At 45.8% G+C, this 23,685-nt stretch overlaps 3 protein-coding genes across 9 annotated transcripts in view; 2 read left to right on the top strand and 1 right to left on the bottom strand.

Moving 5' to 3' along the window:
* Positions 1–1,100, top strand: part of VPS35L (VPS35 endosomal protein sorting factor like) — a 103,227-nt gene extending 102,127 nt beyond the window's left edge. The window contains exon 31 of the mRNA XM_073542967.1: positions 441–1,100. Coding sequence (XP_073399068.1) covers positions 441–539 — 99 coding nt within the window. The 3' untranslated portion in view covers positions 540–1,100. The remainder of the gene's footprint in view (positions 1–440) is intronic.
* A 2,697-nt stretch (positions 1,101–3,797) lies between these two features.
* KNOP1 (lysine rich nucleolar protein 1) lies at positions 3,798–21,899 on the bottom strand. Of its 6 annotated transcripts, none has more exons than XM_073542961.1 (4): positions 21,878–21,899; positions 14,704–16,339; positions 12,590–12,646; positions 3,798–4,327 (listed from the first exon to the last, which is right to left on the bottom strand). In XM_073542961.1, the coding sequence occupies exons 2-4, from the start codon at positions 16,333–16,335 to the stop codon at positions 4,016–4,018; spliced, it is 2,001 nt and encodes a 666-aa protein (XP_073399062.1). In that variant the 5' UTR covers positions 16,336–16,339; positions 21,878–21,899; the 3' UTR covers positions 3,798–4,015. The 6 variants fall into 6 exon arrangements, with proteins under 6 accessions (XP_073399062.1, XP_073399061.1, XP_073399058.1 ...); XM_073542960.1 differs by lacking the exon at positions 21,878–21,899 and adding an exon at positions 20,328–20,349; XM_073542957.1 differs by lacking the exon at positions 21,878–21,899 and adding an exon at positions 18,865–18,998.
* The window catches only part of IQCK (IQ motif containing K), a 100,961-nt gene continuing 96,229 nt past the window's right edge, over positions 18,954–23,685 (top strand). For both annotated transcript variants that reach the window (XR_012219895.1, XM_073542965.1), the window contains exon 1: positions 18,954–19,050. Coding sequence is in view for 1 of the 2 variants with exons in the window: in XM_073542965.1 (XP_073399066.1) it covers positions 18,987–19,050 (64 nt within the window). In the remaining variant the exon portion in view is untranslated. The remainder of the gene's footprint in view (positions 19,051–23,685) is intronic.

Raw genomic sequence — 23,685 nt, 5'->3', positions numbered from 1 at the left:
TTTTATACAGGCACCTGTTTGATCTCGTTACAATTAATACAGGTAATGAGTGCAGAGCAGGAGGGCTTCTTACAGAAAAACTAACAGGTCTGTGAGAGCCAGAATTATTGATGGTGGGCAGGTGATCAATTATTTAATGCAATAAAATGCAATTTAATTTTTAAAAAATCATACAATGTGATTTTCTGGTCTATATTTTTAGATTCTGTCTCTCACAGGTGAAATGTACCTACGATAAAAATTACAGACCTCTCCATTCTTTGTAGGTGGGAACACTTTAAAATCAGCAGTGTATCAAATATTTATTTATCCCACTTTATGAAGTTGGCCTTACTTACACTTTTCACTTCTGCGCTCTAATCTATGAATATGTAAAGTGTCAATTTTGTTTTCTTGATCGTCAAAGTTTTAATTTTATGACATTTTTTTTCCCCACCTAGGTGAAAACTCTGGAATACATCAAGAAGAGAAGCAAACACCCAGATTGCAGTCACCTAAGCGAGCTGGCGAGCCGACTTCCCCTGCAGTCCAGAACCTAACGACACGTGGATGGCATCGCCAGGTTCTGCCGATATTCCTGGTGCACAAATTATAAGGCTGAGCCTGATCTGTGGCCCTGGGAGCACTGATGCCTTCATGTACAGGTGTTTATGACCTTACAGCATCCAGCCAGGTATCAGGACGGTATTAGAAATCTACATGCCGTATATAGGGTCAGCAGCATTTCTGACGAGCGGTGCCACCGGTTTATACATTTGGTAAATATAAAGATCTGATTCTATAAGGATTTGTATGGGGTCATGCGTGGCAGGTGCAGTAGAAGGAAATCAGTCCCGGTGGGCCACATTCATGTAGCGTGCAGATTTTCCTAAGACGTTGCAACACAAACTTTTTGCCATCCGGACTGATTTTTTTTCTCATCCACGCGTGAATGGGGTTTTGTGATAATTTGCTAAGTCTGAACATGGTCTAACGAGGCACCACGGAGGTGATATGAAGTCAGTGTTATTAGCGGTTATTTTTACTATTGAAATCATAGCTGAATTTAATAAAAAAAAAACAAACAAGATTTTTGTATATAATAAAAATGTTTGCGCTCAGTGTCCGTCCTCTTTTAGTTATTATCGGGAGATATTATCCCAGTTAAGGCAGGCCTCTGGAATACGGGAAACGGATGTAGTTACTAGAATGACGCAAGGTACGTTCGGAAAACAAAACGGGAATAGATACTTGTCCGCTAAAAAACACTGCATTGTTGGGGGGGGAAAAAGTAGTTGGGTTTGCTCTTTCTGGCATCTTCAGTCGCATTGTATATAACCAGTAACGTTGCATCTCAAGATCCTTAGGAGTGACAGCCTTTTTTACAGCCATGTGCAGCGAGATCGCTGTCGATCACGGATTAGGACCGCCTACTTGACACCTAAGCCTGGAATGAGCAGATTGAATAAATTACAAGTTATACGTCTTCTCGTCCAATAGAGCTATAGATCAATTTGTTCACCTCCATAACATTTTTGTTAGCGGATAATACTGCATTGTTGAATGTGACCGGTTCCCTATATGGCCGTCCAGCCTCTTTTAGGTGTCCTGCTTCTGGTCGAAGTGTGACCCATTCTCCACATCTATTGTGAAATAGATTATAGGACATGAAGTCATAAAATGTAAGCACGTAGGGGCTCACCGGTGTACAATGTGCTGAATTCATGAAGAGGCAGGTGCCACTTAAAGGGGGTCTCCGGGAGTTTACACAAAAACAAAAATGTACCTAAGCACTAACAGGTAATTGCAACTTACCTCCCCGTTGTGCACGGCACCGTTCCACTCCTGCCGGGGTTTCAGCTGCCTCTGTTGATGCCATGGGGTGGACATCCAAGGTCAATTCTTATTGACATCCAGCTCCCCCAGTTAGGCAACGGAGATCCGGCTGTCAATCAGAATAACCTCCCATCCTGTTGACAGAGCGGAACGGAAAAGAAGCCTCCACTCTTTAAATGTGACGTCAGCAGAGGCTTCTGAATCCCCGACAGGACCTCTCTGTGTCGGGAAAGAACGACGCTGGACACAATGGTATGTAAGTTGTAATTACCCGCCTGTTAGTGCTTAGACACTTTTTTTTTTTTTTGTAAAGTCTCCTTTTAATGAATTTGACACATCTGAGTGGCGTGCGCCTTTCCAAAAATGCTACGGCAGCCAGGCATTGTAGTCGCATTTCCTGCGTAAGAATCGCCACCGCTTTTGCTAAAATTGATTGGCGGGTGTAGCCACGCCCCATCCAGGCTCCTCCCCAGCTTCACCCATTTTGGCAGAGCGGCTTCAAACCTCTGTGACTTTTCAAAGCGTTTTACTCCAGTGTTCTGGGAGAAAATCTTTGATGAATCGCCCCCTATTGTAGGAAGTAAATTCCCTATTAAAAAAAAAAAATCAGACCTTTACCGCTGCTTCAGCTACTGCAGAACTTTGGCAGCAATGTGACAAAGCCTCAATGAAGAGTGCCCCGGAGTAACATATGGGGAAACTTTACACAATTTATATATTCAGAGTAAACCTATTTAAAAAGATAGGAATCGTTATGAGGGCACTTTATTTTTAACCTAAATGCATGCACTTTGGGTGAAGAAAACATATTTGCAATTAGGTTCCATTATTAATTTTGAACTATCAGTCTACAGAATGAGTTAACGGTGAATCAGTCAGTAAGTTCGTTTTCACAGCAGGATCTAAAGTTGTTACCTTAAAGCAACTGTTCGCACAGAATGACTGTTCAACTAAGTACAGACACTCGGTGCTGCACGACGGGGTCAGATATTTATGTATACCTTCCCACCTGCTTGGATTCCCTCTATGTCCTCTCTGGCTCTATGAAGTTAGAGCTGTCAAACAAACGGGGGGGCAGGAGATTGAGGGAAAACAAGCAGGAGTGAAGGTGTATATAAATGATTGTCCCCAGGGCTTGGTTTAGACAGTCATTGTGTGCTGACAGTCCCTTTAACTCCTCTATGCTGATTTATCACCACATCAAAGTTCAGCTCAACTTTGATGTGGTCATAAAGAGCTGAAAACCAATAATGCATCAATAAGTGGTTTCTGCGTTTTCAGAAAGCTTGATCTCATTTAATAAACTAATTACTATCATATCTATCGGATTATTTGGAAGTAATATGGTCTTGCTCCAATGCACTGGCCACTAGATATCTCACTTCTGGCCACTGCCTAAAGCCCCCCGTTACACTAAACGATGTCCCAGCGATCCCACCAACGATCCGACATGATGGGATCGCTGGGACATCGTCAGGCTGATCGCTGGTGAGCTGTCACATAGACAGCCTCAGCGATCAGGACCAGCAACGCTGGTTTCCAAGGTAAACATCGGATATCTAGGAGCCGAGCGGCTCCTGGATACCCAAGGTTTACATTAGCAACCAGCGTCGCTGGTCTCTCGCTGCCACACGCAGCGATGCGCGCTGAGCAGCGGGAGACCAGTGATCGAAAAACGGCCCAGGCCGCTTGAGCACGATCAACGATAACCGGCAGGGAGGCCGGTCGCTGATCCCCGTCACAGACAGCGATCTCGCTGGCGTGTCACAAAATCAGCGATCTCGCTAGCGAGATCGCTTAGTGTGACGGGGTCTTAAGTGTAATCCGCCTCTAGGCTGAGGCTGTCTCTCCTTGCTCTCCTGTCTGTCAAACTGTATATAGTCGTAATAGAGTTATAGGCTTTCAGTTCAGGGCAGCCAAGAGTAGTGGATGCTGGGAAGTAAAGCAATGGAATTTCCCGCACATATAGTCCTGGCAAAGTATACAACAAAACTAAGTGGGACTTTATTTATGGTGTAACATATACAAAGATTTACATGTAATAAAACCATCTATACATTATAGCTGTGACCAGCAGTCGTCACCAGTTATAGCTGCTCCTGTGGGACCACCCGAACTCTGCAGGTCAAGTGAACAAAGATGAGATCACCATCATCATACCGCTGACCACATTTAGTCTGGGATATGAAAGCAGGAGAAGTCAGTCATTGAATTTTACCGATCTGGACAAAGTTTTGTCTATGTAGAAGTTCTTATTCGGAGCCGGTTGGAAGCCTAAGCCAATCCCTCTGGTCTGTTTCCAAGAAAGCGCTTTGTCAAACTCTGCTTGCAGGTTCCTCTCAAGAACTTGTTCTCCTTGCTTCCCCAAGGCCATGTTGGCTTTTCCCTGGTTCGAAGTCGACGTCAGGTTTGCTTGGTTTCCCTTCTTGAATCCACCCAACAGGCGCAAGAATTTGGATTGCTGTTCGGGGTTTTGGAACGTAGCAGTGTCCCACTGCCCAAATTTAGTTCCCTATATAGAAGGATAAAATATTTCACCGTCAGTTACTGGATTATCATTGCCAAGATGAGCAATGCACAGTGCTCAGCATAAATTAGTACACCCCTTTTAAAAAGTATTTTAAACACAATCTCACAAGAACAATTTCCAATACTACAATATCAAGTCTTCTAGGACTGGACTGAACGAGTTGGTGATATATTGCAACATCTATCTTTTTCCATTCTTCCAGAATGGCCTCTTGTAGAGCGTGAACGCTGGATGGAGAGTGATGACAACTTGTCTCTTCAGAATTCCCCATCATTTTCACCCTATCCTTCAGAAATGCAACCGATGTGTTTACAACATTGTCATATTGGAAAAGTTCACTTCCACCAAGGGCACGGAGTGATGGAAGCATCTTCTCTTTCCATACTGAACAGTATATCTGTGAATTCACGATACCATCACTGAAATGTGGCTCCCCGATACCAGCATCTCTCATGCAGCCCCACAAAAGGACAATGCCTCCACCATGTTTCACTGTAGGCACCATGAATTGAAAAAAATGCAAGGTGCCTATAGTAACACATGGTGGTGGCAGTGTCCTTATTTATTGGTGGTATCATGAATTCACAGATGTATTGCTTTATATTGAAAAAGAAGATGCTCCCATGACTCCGTGCCCTTGGTAGAAGTGAACTTTCCCAACAATATAATGATCCAAAATACACACCTGTGGCCACTGTTGCATTTCTGAAGATCAAGGTGAAAGTGATTTAATGGCCAAATATGTTGCATCATGGATTGATCTTGAACTCTCAATTCATGGGTAAAATCTTTATTCTATGAAGACAGATCTTCCCATTACTGAGAAGATGCTGGTTGGTGCTTTAAAAATTCTATGGAGGAGGGAGGAGCTAGAAGCAGACACCCACATTCTGCTGCAAGTTCCATAGAACTTTATGATCACCAACTGTCTATCCCAGTAATAGGAAAATCTGTGTTCACTGAAGAATTTTAAGAATGAATGAGTCCAGGAGGAGCAAAAAAAAGTTTTGTATTTTCATGTTTACTACTGATTTATGAAACAAACAAAATGACTTATCTGTAAGATCATCTACACCAAATTATTGGTTTTGTGGCTTTTCTCTGTACCGCTTTCCACTTCGGGCATCCGTCCTACGAACCGATGTCTACAACTGAACTGCATAGTCCAGATGAGGTCGCATTAGTGCTTTCTAAAGCGGTAATACCATTTTCCCGTCTCCAGGGTTCATGCCTCTTTTAACACCCATTGTTATTATACAAGCCGAGGTTGCATAGGAAGGATGGGAGTAGCCAGCAACAGTTCACTGCATGATGTATAGCAGACCCCCATTCTTACAGGGTTAGGAGACCCAAGGCACCAGGTCACCTGTTATATATAATCTGTGCCTGTACTAATGTAGTCACGCTTAATAAACAAATAATCATCATCCAAACCTATAAACTGGTGAGGGGTCTTTGCTAAGAATCTGTGGTTCACAAGATAGGGAGGCTCCAACAGTTATCTAGTATTAGGACTTTTTTTCTCCATATTGTGGGCCTTTCTTATTTATGGGCTTTGTCTAGTATTGCTTGAGCCTCAGCTGTTATACCAGACAACTCCTATGCACAAGAGGTGCAATTTCTGGAAGAAAAAAAAAAAAAAAACTAAAACACTTCTTTCTAATTCCAGACAACTTATTTGCATGGACTGGATGAATTGAATAAATGATCACCTATCCGCTGGAAAGGTGATGACTTGTTGATTGTGGGGAATCTCATCACTTGAACCCCTAGCAATTCTAAGAATTGGACTCAAAAGAGCCCTGCTGGAATGAAGCAATGGCTGCATACACCAACACTCTATTCATCTGTCCATATGATTTTAGACACATGGCAAGCTCTGGCCCATGAAGCCGGCACCCGCACCCCCCAAATTATACTGTATGGAGGACTATGTGGGGCCCACTATACTGTATGGAGCACTATGTGGGCCCACTATACTGTATGGAGCACTATGTGGGCCCGTTATACTGTATGGAGCACTATGTGGGCCCGTTATACTGTATGGAGCACTATGTGGGCCCACTATACTGTATGGAGCACTATGTGGGCCCACTATACTGTATGGAGCACTATGTGGGCCCGTTATACTGTATGGAGCACTATGTGGGCCCACTATACTGTATGGAGCACTATGTGGGCCCACTATACTGTATGGAGCACTATGTGGGCCCACTATACTGTATGGAGCACTATGTGGGCCCACTATACTGTATGGAGCACTATGTGGGCCCGTTATACTGTATGGAGGACTATGTGGGGCCCACTGTATTGTATGGAGGACTATGTGGGGCCCACTATACTGTATGGAGCACTATGTGGGCCCGTTATACTGTATGGAGGACTATGTGGGGCCCACTATACTGTATGGAGGACTATGTGGGGCCCACTATACTGTATGGAGGACGATGTGGGGCCCACTATACTGTATGGAGGACGATGTGGGGCCCACTATACTGTATGGAAGACTATGTGGGGCCCACTATACTGTATGGAGGACTATGTGGGGCCCACTATACTGTATGGAAGACTATGTGGGGCCCACTATACTGTATGGAGGACTATGTAGGGCCCACTATACTGTATGGAAGACTATGTGGGGCCCACTATACTGTATGGAAGACTATGTGGGGCCCACTATACTGTATGGAAGACTATGTGGGGCCCACTATACTGTATGGAAGACTATGTGGGGCCCACTATACTGTATGGAAGACTATGTGGGGCCCACTATACTGTATGGAAGACTATGTGGGGCCCACTATACTGTATGGAAGACTATGTGGGGCCCACTATACTGTATGGAAGACTATGTGGGGCCCACTATACTGTATGGAAGACTATGTGGGGCCCACTATACTGTATGGAAGACTATGTGGGGCCCACTATACTGTATGGAAGACTATGTGGGGCCCACTATACTGTATGGAAGACTATGTGGGGCCCACTATACTGTATGGAAGACTATGTGGGGCCCACTATACTGTATGGAAGACTATGTGAGACCCACTATACTGTATGGAAGTCTATGTGAGGCCCACTATACTGTATGGAGGACTATGTGGGGCCCACTATACTGTATGGAAGACTATGTGGGGCCCACTATACTGTATGGAAGACTATGTGAGGCCCACTATACTGTATGGAGGACTATGTGAGGCCCACTATACTGTATGGAGGACTATGTGAGGCCCACTATACTGTATGGAGGACTATGTGGGGCCCACTATACTGTATGGAAGACTATGTGGGGCCCACTATACTGTATGGAAGACTATGTGGGGCCCACTATACTGTATGGAAGACTATGTGGGGCCCACTATACTGTATGGAAGACTATGTGGGACCCACTATATTGTATGGAGGAGTATGTGGGGCCCACTATACTGTATGGAAGACTATGTGGGACCCACTATACTGTAAGGAGGAGTATGTGGGGCCCACTATACTGTATGGAAGACTATGTGGGGCCCACTATACTGTATGGAAGACTATGTGGGGCCCACTATACTGTATGGAAGACTATGTGGGGCCCACTATACTGTATGGAAGACTATGTGGGGCCCACTATACTGTATGGAAGACTATGTGGGACCCACTATACTGTATGGAGGACTATGTGGGGCCCACTATACTGTATGGAAGACTATGTGGGGCCCACTATACTGTATGGAAGACTATGTGGGGCCCACTATACTGTATGGAAGTCTATGTGGGGCCCACTATACTGTATGGAAGACTATGTGGGACCCACTATACTGTAAGGAGGAGTATGTGGGGCCCACTATACTGTATGGAAGACTATGTGGGGCCCACTATACTGTATGGAAGACTATGTGGGGCCCACTATACTGTATGGAAGACTATGTGGGGCCCACTATACTGTATGGAAGACTATGTGGGACCCACTATACTGTATGGAGGAGTATGTGGGGCCCACTATACTGTATGGAGCACTATGTGGGGCCCACTATACTGTATGGAGCACCATGTGTGGCCCATTATATTGTATGGAGGACTACGTGGGGCCCACTATACTGTATGGAGGACTCTATGGGGGCCTTTATACTGTGTGGAGGGCTGTGTGGGGATCACAGTAGGGTCATCACACTCTGCTTATTATCTGTATTATTTATTAATTCAAGGTTTTTTATCCTTTGTTATTACATGTTTAAATTAGGCCATATGCTTTTAACTGCTGCTACACAACATATTATATTATTCCAGTATGGCCCATTTGTGATTACATGCTTATTTTATTCGACGATCTATTAATTAAAATGTACTTTCTTCGCGGGACAACCCCTTTAAGTCTGTTTCCATATGTAAAGATACACCGTTATAGTTGTATGATAAGGAAATCCTTCCTCAATTGTAGACTTTTTTTTTTTTTAATAAGTATCACGGTTGTCCTGCGACTTTGTCCAAGTTTTTTTTATTTTGTTTCTCTGTGTATTTGAGTATGACATCCCTGCTTTAGGCGATAGCAGAAAAGAGCGCTCCATTATCTCTGGCAGTCACAGACAATCGATCACAATGAACAGAGCAGTGGTGCGCATGTGTGCTCATAACTACATTCATTTTCGAGATTGTAGGGAATCTCACCGCTAGGAACTTTAACAATCAACAAGTCATAACCTATACAGTACATGGTTGAAAGATTACCAATTTGGGACAACCCTATTTAGGAAGAGGAAAAGGTTAACCATTTCGAAGACAGATTTCATACACCTGTGTTTTATGGTCCATACTTGAGCCATGACGCCTGGCCAGGCAGCGAGTCTCAGACATATATGAGACTGTTGATTTTGGGTCAGGAACATGACCAGTCTGCATAGAAGTCCAATCATGGACCCCGAAACACAGATGTGTGAAACAGGACTCTATGGACTGGCATGAGTGATCCTCACCGGTCCCGATACCTGTGAATAACCAGACACATCAGACATCAGTAGCCAAACTTAAAGCCAGTGAGTCAAAACAATGACAATCCATCATCCATTCAACACGACTCTCTTGGCTACACTGACTGCCGAGTTCATCATCGTATGCCTCCTACAGATGGCGTCATGTAGTCCACTTCGTCGTGCCAACTTTGCATATTACCATGTCTTGTTATTGCTGGCTGGTGGAGCTGACTTGAGTGCGAAACTTTTCTGGCTTTTTCAAAGGGTGTTATTAACCCATTGTGGCCCCGCTGCACATAATTACGACATTTCAGGGTTTGTCTTTTCAAGATAAGTGCAGGCAATTATTCTTTTTAGAAAACACATCGCTAGTATCCTCTCCCCCCAAAGCCTAAATAATCACCCTGCCGAACTGCGCGACTAATAATCAGCCTCCAATCATCTACAAATTACTACAATTCTTCAGTAACTTGTCACCCTGTAATGCCCGGGGAGCTAAAATGAAATGTGCAATGATAACAGGAGAGTAAAGAAAGATCAATTGCCGCCTTCATTTGCATTAGAATGGAGTATGAGAGGATACATCTCCAGACGTAGGCCTCAAAGAGACAAGACATTGGATGGGTCACCATGTTCTGGATGGTACTGGTTACTACAAAGGGAAGGGGAGTGCCGACGGGGTCTCTTACATTAGTTGTGTGTTACAATATACAGCTCCAAGCCTTATTGGTTATCAGCAAGTGTGACTGATCGCTGAGGTCTAGGCTGCTCCATAGGCTATAATAGACAGTTATGTTCACCAGCTCTCCCAGCTTCAACTATCTAAAGAGTTACAAGACCCTGAGTCTCACGATTGTTCGAATTGGACCATCACAAATCAGACATTTGTCGGATATCCTATGGATAGGTCATAAATGGCTTTGTTGAAGTACTCTCATTTCACCGAAATTATAACGGGTTTTCCACCTTTGGAGACAATTTTTTGTTTCTTACTTAGAGGCATCCAAGAATTTAATAAAATGACACCTGTCAACTAATTCAAACAGCAGCCTGTCCAAGTCACGTGTGACAACAGGCTCCATATGGCACATGTGCAGAAGAGAGCGCACATGTACATTGCTCGTGTGCAGGAGAGCACACACATGCACATCGCTTGTGTGCAGGAGAGCGCACACATGCACATCGCTCATGTGCAGGAGAGAACACATCGCTCGTGTACAGGAGACAGCACACATCGCTTGTGTGCAGGAGACAGCACACGTGCACATCGCTCATTTGCAGGAGAAAGCGTACATGCACATCGCTCGTGAGCAGAAGAGAGCGCACGTGCACATCGCTCGTGAGCAGGAGAGAGCACACATCGCTCGTGTGCAGGAGAGAGCACACATCGCTCGTGTGCAGGAGAGAGCACACATCGCTCGTGTGCAGGAGAGAGCACACATCGCTCGTGTGCAGGAGAGCACACGTGCACATCGCTCATTTGCAGGAGAAAGCGTACATGCACATTGCTCGTGAGCAGAAGAGAGCGCACGTCGCTCGTGTGCAGGAGAGAGCACACATCGCTCGTGTGCAGGAGGGCGCACACATCGCTCGTGTGCAGGAGGGCGCACACATCGCTCGTGTGCAGGAGGGCGCACACATCGCTCGTGTGCAGGAGGGCGCACACATCGCTCGTGTGCAGGAGGGCGCACACATCGCTCGTGTGCAGGAGGGCGCACACATCGCTCGTGTGCAGGAGGGCGCACACATCGCTCGTGTGCAGGAGGGCGCACACATCGCTCGTGTGCAGGAGGGCGCACACATCGCTCGTGTGCAGGAGAGAGCACACATCGCTCGTGTGCAGAAGAGAGCACACACACATCACTCTCTCCTCACTGCCTAAATCAGTCCTATACAGGTGAGAGCACATTCAGCATTCTGTACTCTCTGACATCACTTCTGTGTAGGAGAGAGCACACATATCACTCTCTTCTCTCTGCCGACATTGCTAACTACTCAGCTGTAACCGAGCAATGCCAACAAAAGGCAACAGGGACATGTGTGCTCCCTCCTGCACAATGTCAGCAGAGAGTGACACTCTCCTTCACAGGTAATGGAGGCTATGGGAAAAGCAGCGCAGTCAATCAATATAAAAAAAGGCAGCATGTTAAATAAATGGGTGGAACGGTGCTCCGGGTGTTTAGCCATACCACGGCTGTAGTAAGCATCCTCATTTGCAAAGTACAATAAAGTTTTTTTTTTTTTTTTGGGGGGTGGGGGTAGTGGAAGAACAGATTTGAAAAGTAAAAAAAAACAATTTTTTTTGTTGCTTTTTCCCTTACAAAATTATGTGGTTAGGTTGAAATGTAAACTTGGGCTGATAAATTCCCTTCAGTAGTAAAAAGAACATCACATCAAGGCTAGGGCTTCACAGTGACGTGTCGCATTGTGACATTGCGTCACAAGGTTTCCTATGATGTCACATTGCAACCTGCTACCTCCTGCGAAAGAGTCGCAACTGTTTTCAAATCTGTTGTATTTTCTGTTGTTGGTTGCATGCGACTCATGTACCATGGGCTTTAATGCAAGTCGCATGCAACTTATCTGTAATTTGGCCATTTATTTTACTGTAAAATCACAGCTTTTTACTAGTGGCTCAACAGCAAGTTGTAAAGAAGTTGTAGATATTTTTGTCTTGTGACACATGTTGCCGCGTGGCCACAGGCTAAGGGCATATTCACACGTTTGGACACCCAAAACCATGTCTGCACACAGTGGTGGGGTTTTCACATAGCTTATTTGGTGTTGCAGCTCTGCAGTAAAACTGGCAGTAATCCCCAAAAATCACGTGTGACTTTTTACAGGGAACCTGTCACCTGAATCATCTTCCCAAAACCCCAAAAAATGAAATTTCCCACTTTTTTTTTTTAATGGGCTGAGGGCATAATAAAATAACCATTATTCATCTACTCAGTTCCGCAACAGTCCTACAGTCACATACATCATTCACGTAACCACTGCAGTCAATCACTGGCCCCGGCAGTCAAGTGTCATATATGCCAGCCTCACCACTGAGGTCAATGATTGGCTGCAGCAGGTACGTGAATGATGGCATGACGTCGTAGCTGCAGAACTAGTGGGGACCACTGTAGCAGGGGTAATGGATATTTTTTCATTAAATATTCCCTCCCACCCGGGGATACCTGCCACATATTGGACTGCGTGTTTAGCGGGAAGACTTACTACCGGGCTCCATGTGACCACAAATATCAGTCTGTAACATGATTGCCACCAGTCCATACCTTAAAGATTAACTAACCTTATCGATATGCACTTCATCTTGCGCTGGCCCCGGCGGGATGTCTGTGAGCACCTCCTATATCATAATAAACATGTATATTAGTGCCACATATGGTAACTCGCTGTATGGCTATATATGGCTGGGGAAGGATGCGTAGATGTGAAGAGCTGGCATTCAGGATAGGGACAGATTAAATCACCAAGTCTTGGTGATCACACAGGCAAGACCGTGAGAGCCAGCCATTAACTGACAGCCAAAGTCCCGGGACCAGAGGTATCTTTTATCCTAGCCATTTAACACTTTAGATGCCACACTCATTAGTAACTGCGGCATCTAAGTGGTTTAATAGGGTCATCACTTAGGCCAGGAGCCTAATGAAGCTCTTGGGTGACTTATTTCCTGCGTAAAAGTCCGTACAGACAGATTTTCCGTTCTTGGGCTGTCTAAAGCGGAAATGGAGTAAACATTACCCAGATGGTGCACATGGACTAAACATTACATTATCTGATAGTGCACATGGACTATTTTTCACACGGACTTCAATTTGCGCCCCAAATTCTACGTCTGTCTGAACTTGGCCTTAGAAAAAGTATTAGTCATAAATGAAGATGTCGTGGTTTAGTGATCATACAATAGTAACACAATGCTACTTCGTAAAGGGGTTGTCCACCACATTAAAAAAGAAAAAATCTGTAGACTAAACGGAGACTCTCACTGTGCCAACACAGACCCCCACGTTGCCCATCTTTCCGCTGTGTAAGCCGTGTACATGGCGGTCTTCACATCTATGCAATGAAGATGGCAGCGGTGAGTGGAGACCACCGAGGAGAAGACCAAAAATGTTGAATCACCATTGCTTACACAACGCACAGATAGGCATCCATGGTCTTTTACTGCCACGGTGGAGGTGCGACATACAACTATGCTTTTTGGAGTTCAAGATTCCAGGATTTGTCAATTTTCTGTCCATCAAGTGGAAATCCTCACTACAGTTGCCTATAAATATTCCAAGTTATCAGACATGTGAAATGCTGGGTATGTAATTGTGTACAACATCTGAATGTGAATCTTACAGATCCTAAATAGTGACAGCCATTGAAAATAATTTACTAACAGAGACTGATGGCACCAATGATCAGTGACCCATGACTATCTCCTTAAGCAAAAACCAGAAGGAAAGATGCCTGCGGAATAATCCTCTAAGAGTCAGCACAAATTGGAGGGACACAGTACCCTTCTTGTAATCAGTAGGGGGAGTCATAAGGGCCCGTTACATGTAACAATGTCCCAGTGATCCCACCAACGATCCGACGTGGATGGGATCTTTGGGACATTGTTAGCTGATCACTGGTGAGTGACCTGTCACATAGACTCACCAGCGATCAGGACCAGCGAGCAAGATGGTTTCCAAGGTAAACAGGGTATCTAAGAGCCGCGCGGCTCTTAGAAACCCGCTGTTTACGTTGGTTACCAGCATGCAGGCTGTTTACATTGGTAACCAGCGTGCAGCGTCGCTGATCGCTGGTCTCTCGCTGCCACACGCAGCGATACGCGCTGGCCAGCGGGAGACCAGCGATCAAAAAATGGCCCAGGACGATCAGCGATACCCAGCAGGGGGGGCCGGTCGCTGATCCCCGTCACACACAGCGATATCGCTGGCTAGATCGCTGTGACATCACAAAATCGGCGAGATCGCTGTGTGTGACGGGGTCTTATACCGACTGTACATTGATGGTATATCCTACTGACATGTCATCAATGTCTTTAATAAGATTAGCACTTTAAAATATATCAGAAATTTACTAACATTTTCATTACATAAATCCAGTCTTTCGTAAAAACCGTTTGCACTGCCCCTCCAATATTCCTCCTGGAAATATACAAGTAAACTGACAGTCAGCGTCGCCCAGCATCTTGTTAAAAGGGATGTGTCGATTAGGCAATCATTACTGACTGTCAGCACAAACCCTGACAACAGTAGTCGCAAAACCTATTTGTCAATTAATTCATACATTTCCAGGAGACAAAACTATAGAGGAGAGTTTTATGAAAAAATGTCCTAGAATTGTTCTTTTATGAAAACAAGTTTTTTTTTTTTTTTAAACAGACATGACCGGATATGTGACACATACTTGCTTTTTGCTCAATTTTTTTGAGTTTTTGGTTTCTCCTTTATCCTTCTGCTTCTTTTTGGGAACTTTCTGTGTGTCTTCATTTGCGGAGTGCTCCTCATCCTTTAGCATCTTCTCCTTTTTCCTCCTCACTGACTTTTCTTCTTCATTACAAGTCACATGTACAGATTGATGGGCCCCATCCGCCGACTCAGCCATCTCTTTTGCTTTATTTCTCTTTTTCTTCTTCGAGGCTCCATCAGATATGAGGTCATATTTGTTATCTAGGTTTCTATTCAGATCTGATTCTCCGTGTACAGATTCTGTATCAGTAATGGATAGCTTTCTCTTTTTCATCTTTTTGGAGACCCTTAATGATTCTTCATCTTCTTTGCCAAGGTGAACATGATGACCATCAATAACATCATCTTCGCTGTGTACAGAAGCCATCTTCTCCTTTTTCCTCATCTTTGACTTTTGCTTTTCTTCTTCACGACAAGTCACATGTAAAGATTCATGGGCCCCATCCGCCAACTCAGCCGTGTCTTTTGCTTTTTTTCTCTTTTTCTTCTTCGAGGCTCCATCAGATATGTCGTCATATTCTTTATCTCTATTTCCATTGAGATCTGATTTTCCGTGTCCAAATCTCTCATCAGTAATTGTTAGTTTTCTCTTTTTCTTCTTTTTGGAGACCCTTAAAGATTCTCCATCTTCTCTACCATGGTGGACTTCATGACCATCAATTACATCATTTTCGCTCTGTACACAAGACATCTTTTTCTTCGTCTTTGACTTTTGCTTTTCTTCTTCACGACAAATCACATGTAAAGATTCATGGGCCTCATCCGCCAACTCAGACGTGTCTTTTGCTTTATTTTTCTTCTTTGAGGCTCCATCAGAGACGATGTCACGTTCTTTACCTCGGCTTCCATTCAGAGCTGATTCTCTATGTCCAGATTTTTCATCAGTAATTGATAGTTTTCTCTTTTTCTTCTTTTTGGAGACCCTTAAAGATTCTCTATCTTCTTCGCCATGGTGGACATCATGACCATCAATAACATCATCTTCATTCTGTACAGAAGCCGTCTTCTTTTTCTTTTTTATCTTCTTTGCTTCCGTATAGTCAGACATCTCAGGCTGGTCATCCTTAGAAGAGCCTGACTTTTCCTCCAGAGCAGATACCTTTTTCTTTTTTTTCTGGCTGACTGAGACATCCGTGCTAACATTTTGAATCTTTGTTGCTTTGTCCTCAAGGCTGCCCTCGGTTTGCTTAAGCTTCTTTTTCTTTGTAACAATTTCCTTACTTTCTTCTACAGCAGAATGTTTTTCTTTCTTATGCAGTGGATCAATACTTTCCAGAACTTCGTCTTCAACATTTTTCTTTTTCTTCTTTTTTGGGACATTGTTTATAATAAAGTCACATGATGCCATATCTTCATCTAACGCTTTACCTTTCTTCTTCTTCTTAGGAACTACATCCGCTATTTCCAAAGCATCTTCTGTAACGCTGGCTTTCTTTTTCTTCTTCTTATTTTCATTACTATGAGACTGCGATTCCTTTACTATACTTTTCCCAGATTCGTCATGTTTCTGTGTCTTCTTTTTCTTTGTTGGTTCAGTGCAGGTTATATATTCCTCAACACTGCCTTTCATACTTCTGTACAATATCAAAAAGTAAAATTAGTTCATTAAGAAGGAATATAAGGCACATAATGCTTCACTGCAGCGACAAACAAATAGAATATATACATGCATAACATGTGGGACCATGACCATGTAGACCAGTGGTTCCCAAACTCCATTCCTCGCGGACCCCAACAGGTCATGTTTTCAGGATTTCCATAGTGTTACACATGTGAGAGAACTCCTGATGCCTTGATGATACTTCCATCACCTGTGAAATACTAAGGAAATCCTGAAAACATGACATGGTGGGGTCCGCGAGGACTGGAGTTTGGGAACCACTGATGTAGACCATTAAATCCACCTTCGTAACATTGTGTGGTTCCCCTTCTACAGACCAAACTTCTCTAACCCATCAAGCCATGGGCTTCCCAAGATCTCTATGGGCCATGTTCCCACATAGCGCTTTTGTGTGTGTGGAGAAAATCAACAATTCAAGCAAAATGGAAGTTTTCATGAAAACTCCTGACCACCATCCGTCTAAAGACGCTGTTGAACTTAAGAGTTTTTGATGCATTTTTTCCCCTATAGGCTTCTGTGTGAATCCTGTAAAAAACATGCAGCTGCCTTATTACATGCAGAATCCTATAGTTTAGATAGACTGCTGTTTCAACTTTTGGTGCTGACACCTACAGGAAAAATTACGCTAGGTGGAAACATGGCCTTGGTGTCCTATGGTATCTGGCACCAAGACATTAGCAGCAGATCATTTCAGGCTTGTATGTTGCGAGGTGCGGCCTTGAAGGGATTGGATTTGTTTTTCAGATGATCATTCTGATTGAGATTTGAAGAACTCTTTGTCATGTTCCTCAAACAATTTCTGGACGATATTTGCAGTGTGGCAGGGCCCGGGTGTACCTGGACAGTACAATATTTTAGGTATGTGGTCCATGTCAAATAATATCCATCTGAAAGCCAGGAACCAAGGTGTGCTGGCAGAACATTGCCTAAACCATCACACTGCCAAGGTTGACCTCTTCCCATAGTGTATCCTACCCATGTAAGTGAAGTGACATGCACCAGATTGTCCAAAAGAAACTTAATAGTATAGCAGGGGCACAACGTGCAGCTGTGGGAGCATTGCGCCGGCTGTCAGACACAGCCAGACTCCCCATAGAGAAGGCAGAGATGGTTTGTTACAGTCTCTGCCTGCCTGGTCGATCTGCATACAGTATAAGAATTACGGACAGCTCCTGGGTGCTAGTAGTCACCTCTGCTATGCAGACAGGAGTCTGAACTTGATACAGCCGGGGCTAATATACCACATCCAGATGCAGGAAAAATCAGATTTAAAAAAAAAGGATTTAAATGACCCCTACCCAATGGTCTTTAAGGTTATGTATGACCTTGTAGGGGGCACAAAGTGTAAAATAAAAATAAAAAGCTGAAAAAAAGCTGCTAATCTAAGCTGCTGTTAATAGCCCAAACCCACATAACCCCCCCCCAAAAAAAAAAAAAAAAAAAAACTGTCTCATATACATAAATGCAGTTGTTACAGAAAAAAGGATACATTTTAAAATGCTTTAGTGGTCTATTCTAGGCACACAAAAAAATAGAGACAAGAAAAAAATAACAGAGAAAATGAAAATAACAAAAATTAGGCCCCCGATTATCACTAATAAAAAAATGCAAAAATTATTTGGCGACCAAGAATTTTTTTTATTGATCTTTAACCCGTATTTACAAAAAAAAAGGTCTGACTTGGAACAGGATGGGGGGGGAGTGACACTCGCCCAGGGGTGGACCTCCTCATCAGGGCAACCCTCTATCAGGGGTGGACCTCCTCATGAGGGCAACCCTCACCAGGGGTGGACCTTCTCATCAGTGCGACAATTGCCCAGGGGTGGACCTTCTCATCATGGTGACCCTCGCCCTGGGGTGGACATCCTCATCAGTGCGACAATTGCCCAGGGGTGGACCTTCTCATCATGGTGACCCTCGCCCTGGGGTGGACATCCTCATCAGTGCGACAATTGCCCAGGGGTGGACCTTCTCATCATGGTGACCCTCGCCCAGGGGTGGACATCCTCATGAGGGTGACCCTTGTCCAGGGGTGGACCTCCTCATCAGGGCGACCCTCAATCAGGGGTGGACCTCCTCATCAGGGCGACCCTCAATCAGGGGTGGATTTCCTTATCAGGGCGACCCTCAATGAGGGGTGGACCTCCGTATGATGGCGACCCTCAACCAGGGGTGGACCTCCACATCAGGGCGACCCTCAATCAGGGGTGGACCTCCTCATCAGGGTGACCCTCGCCCAGGGGTGGACCTCCTCATGAAGTTGACCCTCACCTAGGGGTCGACCTCCTCATCTGGGAGACACTCGCCCAGGGGCCATATACTGTTGTTGCACAGGGGCCTCCTCCGTCTGTTTCCGCTGCTGCATCCCCTCATTCCTAATCTTTTAAACGCAGCACTGATGACTGAGCCTCTGTGCGCCTCCAGTCCAGCTCTCAGCCTGCACCATGCTGGGTGCTGTAGTCCGCCTCGTCACTATACCTGACACTATGCGGCGAGTCTCGCACAGAAGCTGCGCCCCCCACGTGTCCGCGCCAGTCTAAACCCGGAAGTCATAGTGCGTCCCGCGGTGCGTTCTGGGTAAGCAGTGTGTACTGGTCGCTATGACAACCCGTGCCATGGCTGCAGCCTGTGCGCCCCGGAGTCTATGGCAGCGGATCTGTGAAGGTATCAGTGTGTGATTGGGGGGACAACAACTCTGCCTCCGGATAGCAGGAGTCCGCTGTGCTGCATGCTACTAGGCTGCACCATGGGGCCCCCAGCTTCTGCAGAACTACAACCCCCAGCATGGGAAGTCAGCTGCAGCTGCCTGGTTGTATTGTGGGTGGAGCAGTCTCCGAGCAAAGTGGTCTCCTGATTGTTCTGTGCCAGGATCACAAGACAGTGGACCCCAGACTCTAAAATACCAGAGGACTGCTCACCCCTGGCCCCCCAGCACCATCACCGCTGCAGCCAGTCACTGAGCTCAGTAACTATGCCTTGGTAGACGGCATGGGTGGCTGAGCTCAGTGATTGGCTGCAGCGGTGATGTGTGCTGGTGAGCAGTCGCTCTGTTTGGTACTTTAAGTTTTTTTAGACAGTTTTCTGAAAGTGGAAAAACCCTTTTAACTAATAATCTAGTGTCACCGTGGACTGTGCAATCCCATGTTCTGCACCAAAATCTACCTGCAAACGACCGTCTGACATTGATTTTTGGCTGGTGGCCCAACACAATGCAGGAGCATGGAACCGCAGCACGATGCAGGAGCACGGAACCGCAGCGCAATGCAGGAGCATGGAACCGCAGCACAATTCAGGAGCACGTCCCCGCAGCGCAATGCAGGAGCACGTCCCGGCAGCGCAATGCAGGAGCACGTCCCGGCAGCGCAATGCAGGAGCACGTCCCGGCAGCGCAATGCAGGAGCACGTCCCGGCAGCGCAATGCAGGAGCACGTCCCGGCAGCGCAATGCAGGAGCACGTCCCGGCAGCGCAATGCAGGAGCACGTCCCGGCAGCGCAATGCAGGAGCACGTCCCGGCAGCGCAATGCAGGAGCAAGTCCCGGCAGCGCAATGCAGGAGCACGTCCCGGCAGCGCAATGCAGGAGCAAGTCCCGGCAGCGCAATGCAGGAGCACGTCCCGGCAGCGCAATGCAGGAGCACGTCCCGGCAGCGCAATGCAGGAGCACGTCCCGGCAGCGCAATGCAGGAGCACGTCCCGGCAGCGCAATGCAGGAGCACGTCCCGGCAGCGCAATGCAGGAGCACGTCCCGGCAGCGCAATGCAGGAGCACGTCCCGGCAGCGCAATGCAGGAGCACGTCCCCGCAGCGCAATGCAGGAGCACGTCCCCCTCCGTACAATGCAGGAGCATGGAACCGCAGCACAATGCAGGTGCATGACCCTGCAACTGCAAAAAGTCAAAGCCAGGGAACCAGTTGTATTTTTCGCGATTGCTCGTTGTAATACCTTGCTGGCTGTGTTGTGACCCCATTCACCTGCAATGTCGCTGCATGACCTTAAGCCTCTGTGTAGCCCCAGGTCTGAGATCTGCATCGCCATTTATATGGCTGGGGATTTTTTCAATGCGGTTTTGAAATGCTGAGGGTCATATACCAGTGCCGGTGACAGCGGTGCTGTGCCCATACCGGGGGAGGTTGGGGTCAGACATACTACTGTGCTCACCTGGACATGAAGAGAATGAAGCACTGTTTGCAGATGCAGAGAGGAGACCATTAGTTATACTGACTGTATTTTAGCAACGTAGCCACATCTGCTATGTGGGAGCAGAGGGTCGTCATATGTCTGCACCCGGCCGTATCATTCATCCTGGGGGCTATCTGCAGGTGTAATGATCTGGTGCCGCACGTGAGGTCCATACTGCAGTTAGATCTGATGCTGCGACAGCTGCAGGATGCCGCCGCCGCGCACAGCACAGCTGCACAACCGGTAACAAACCCTCCGCTTGTGCTGGATGAAGAACTGTGTATTTACTCATCTCATGTCTGGCCCCAAACCAGCCATGTCCACACTTAGCCTAAAATAGACACGACCAGAGACATGTTGGATGACGCGTCTTACCCACTTTAGCAAATTACACATTTACCAGAAAGTCATTATCCTAAGCACTGATTGCAGAGCGATAATTTAGCTTTGCAAGTTGGACATATCAACATATGGAGGGCCGACGACATCGTTAAACAAAAGGACAAAACATTAAAGGGAATGTGTCGGCACATTTTTAAATATAGAAGTAATGGAATGGACGAACAGCCACAATATAAGATACCTATTTTGTATAGATCCAATGTGCCAATCATAAAAAATATTGTATAAATGCTTTATGCAAATCAGGCTGGAAGTGCAGTGAGGGCGTGTCATTGTACAGGGACTGCTTCTCCAAGTGCATGGACATGTCCCCAGTGCACTTGCAGCCTGATTTACGTATGGCTTGATCACTAGATTTCTCTTGTCCTGCATGTCGGATCCATGCAAACAAAAAGTATCATTTATATTGGGGGGGCAAGGGCAAATGCAGCCATATCAGTACCATGTGTAAAAACATGCTGACAGGTGCCCTTTAAAGGGAACCTGTTACCTTGGAAAATGATATTTATTTACAGTTATGGGGTTAATCCGCAGGTAAGTAGCATTGCAATGCTGCCCGGCCACCATACTGAAATTGCGGCTACTGTCAGAAAATGAGCTTATTTCGTCCTGGGAACTGCCAGCTTTCAGTCATCACAGCGGTTCGGGGAACAGATACAGTCATCGGTCACTATACTGTGAGCTGCGGTTGTCAGCGCACCCTGGCACTTTGACAGCTTGCAGTTCTGCACATCTCTATATAGCGAGCTGTCTTATCAACTTGCCGTGCTGCTCATAGTATAGTCCCATGACTGAAAGCCAGTGGCTCCCAAGAGGAAATAAGTGACAGGTTCCCTTTAAAGAATTTCTCTACTGTTGCCATTTCTTTGTGCACATCTGAAGTAGTTGATGAGTTTTCAGCTTATACGTACCTTCATAGACGTACGATAGGGATATTCCTGTTTTATAAAGAGATGGCACATTACTAGGATAGGACCCTGACCAATCCTGAGAATAAAGGTGAAGCAGCGCTGTTTGGTACTGTGCTACCTTCTAAGTTTTCCCTGCAAGTCACCTCTCTCCCACACCAATTCCCCTGTCTGTGCAGGGAAATATATAGAAGGAGGTGCAGGGTTAAGTCATTGAGGTGTCAGCTTAATTCTCAGCATATGTGAGGGTCCAAGAGATCATCAAATGATAACATCTTGGGCAATGCCATCACTTTGCAAGATGGAAAAACCCTTTAACACTGACTCTTCCTTTGTAGAAAGTGGTGCATACTAGCACCTAGGTACTGAGCTGCCGCACACTATATGGACAACCCATTGATGTCATGTAATCACATTAAAGGGTTGTTCTGATCTTCATTCTTCAGGAGCACCCTGCTCCCCTGCCTCTTGGCTTTCTGCTCGGCATAAGCGGTGTGCTCCTGATGACTGACAGTTTGGATCAGCAGCATGGTCGCGCTGTTGGCACAAACTGTGCGCTCTTCCAGGCTGCTAGCAGAGTCCGATTTGCCTCTGCAGCATAAGAGAAGTTTGGCTGGATCCATCTATCTTGACAGATTCAGAGGAGCACTTACAGGCTCTAAAGCAAAGAGCTTGAAAGTGCATACTCCTTAGGTAGGAGGCCGGCCTCCTCAGAAATTCAGCACTTATTATTGGGTTTGCCCGCTAGTTACAGCTGATGCTGAGGGTCCTATCAGTGGGACACGTTCTTTTAAATTTATTGCTATGGGACCTTTCTAAGGGCTCATTCACATGACTGATTTTCTCTTACGAGTGCTCATCGTGGTTTTCATGGATAGCACTCATAAATATGATATTCTATCAGGCCATGCACATGTCCGATTTTGCTCTCGAACCAAGTGGTCCACTGGAAATAAAAATCGGAGACATGTCTGATTTTGATCCAAACGGATCAAAATAAGCAATGCAAATCTATGAGTCTGGGCCCATACTCACTTGCGAGAGACTCGCACGATGCTCATGCAAGTCTCTCGCATGAAAACCTGGCCCTGCCGCCAGCACTGGGACCGGAGCGTGCGGCTACATGTATTACTATGCAGCCGCACGCTCCAGTGCCAGTGCTGGCGACAGTGCCAGGTTTTCATGCGAGAGACTCGCACAAGAATCATGCGAGTCTCTCACAAGTGAGTATGAGCCCTCTGAAAAAATCGGACCTTTCTTGGATGCTGTCTGCATTGTGCTGCGGGGACACGCTACTGTCAGAATTGAGAAGGTGGAGAAACTTTTTTTTTTTCCCTCCACGTTTGAGAAAAACTGATCCCACGCTGATCCCACGCTGATCACACTCTGATCACACTCTGATCCCACGCTGATCACACTCTGATCACTCTTTGTTTAAATTCTGACCAAAGTCTGAGAGAGAGAGATTTTTTTGTTCCTGTAGATGGCAGTCACTTATGGGGTTAAATCACAAAGTGTCCGGGCATGCGCTGTTCGGAAAACTGTTCTGGCGCTGTCAAAAAACTTTCCAGGGAATGTTATTTGCACACGCCGGGCGGCGCATTTTTGCCATCTCCGGCAGAAACCTGACACGCCGCATGCCCATCCGGCACGATGCGGCGATAATAAAAGTCAATGGGGAAAAAAACGGATCCGGTGCCGACATTTTTACATTTTTTACATTTTCGCCGCATCGTGCCGGATTCCAGAAGACGGATGTGTGAATGTAGCCTTAGACCATATCCGGTGCTGCTTCCTTGGCTTAAAAAAAT

The sequence above is a fragment of the Dendrobates tinctorius genome, unplaced genomic scaffold (genome assembly GCF_039654945.1).
Source record: "Dendrobates tinctorius isolate UK_male_01 unplaced genomic scaffold, ASM3965494v1 ptg000129l, whole genome shotgun sequence".
Taxonomy (NCBI): domain Eukaryota; kingdom Metazoa; phylum Chordata; class Amphibia; order Anura; family Dendrobatidae; genus Dendrobates; species Dendrobates tinctorius.
This window is presented reverse-complemented; position numbering and strand designations above follow the sequence as displayed.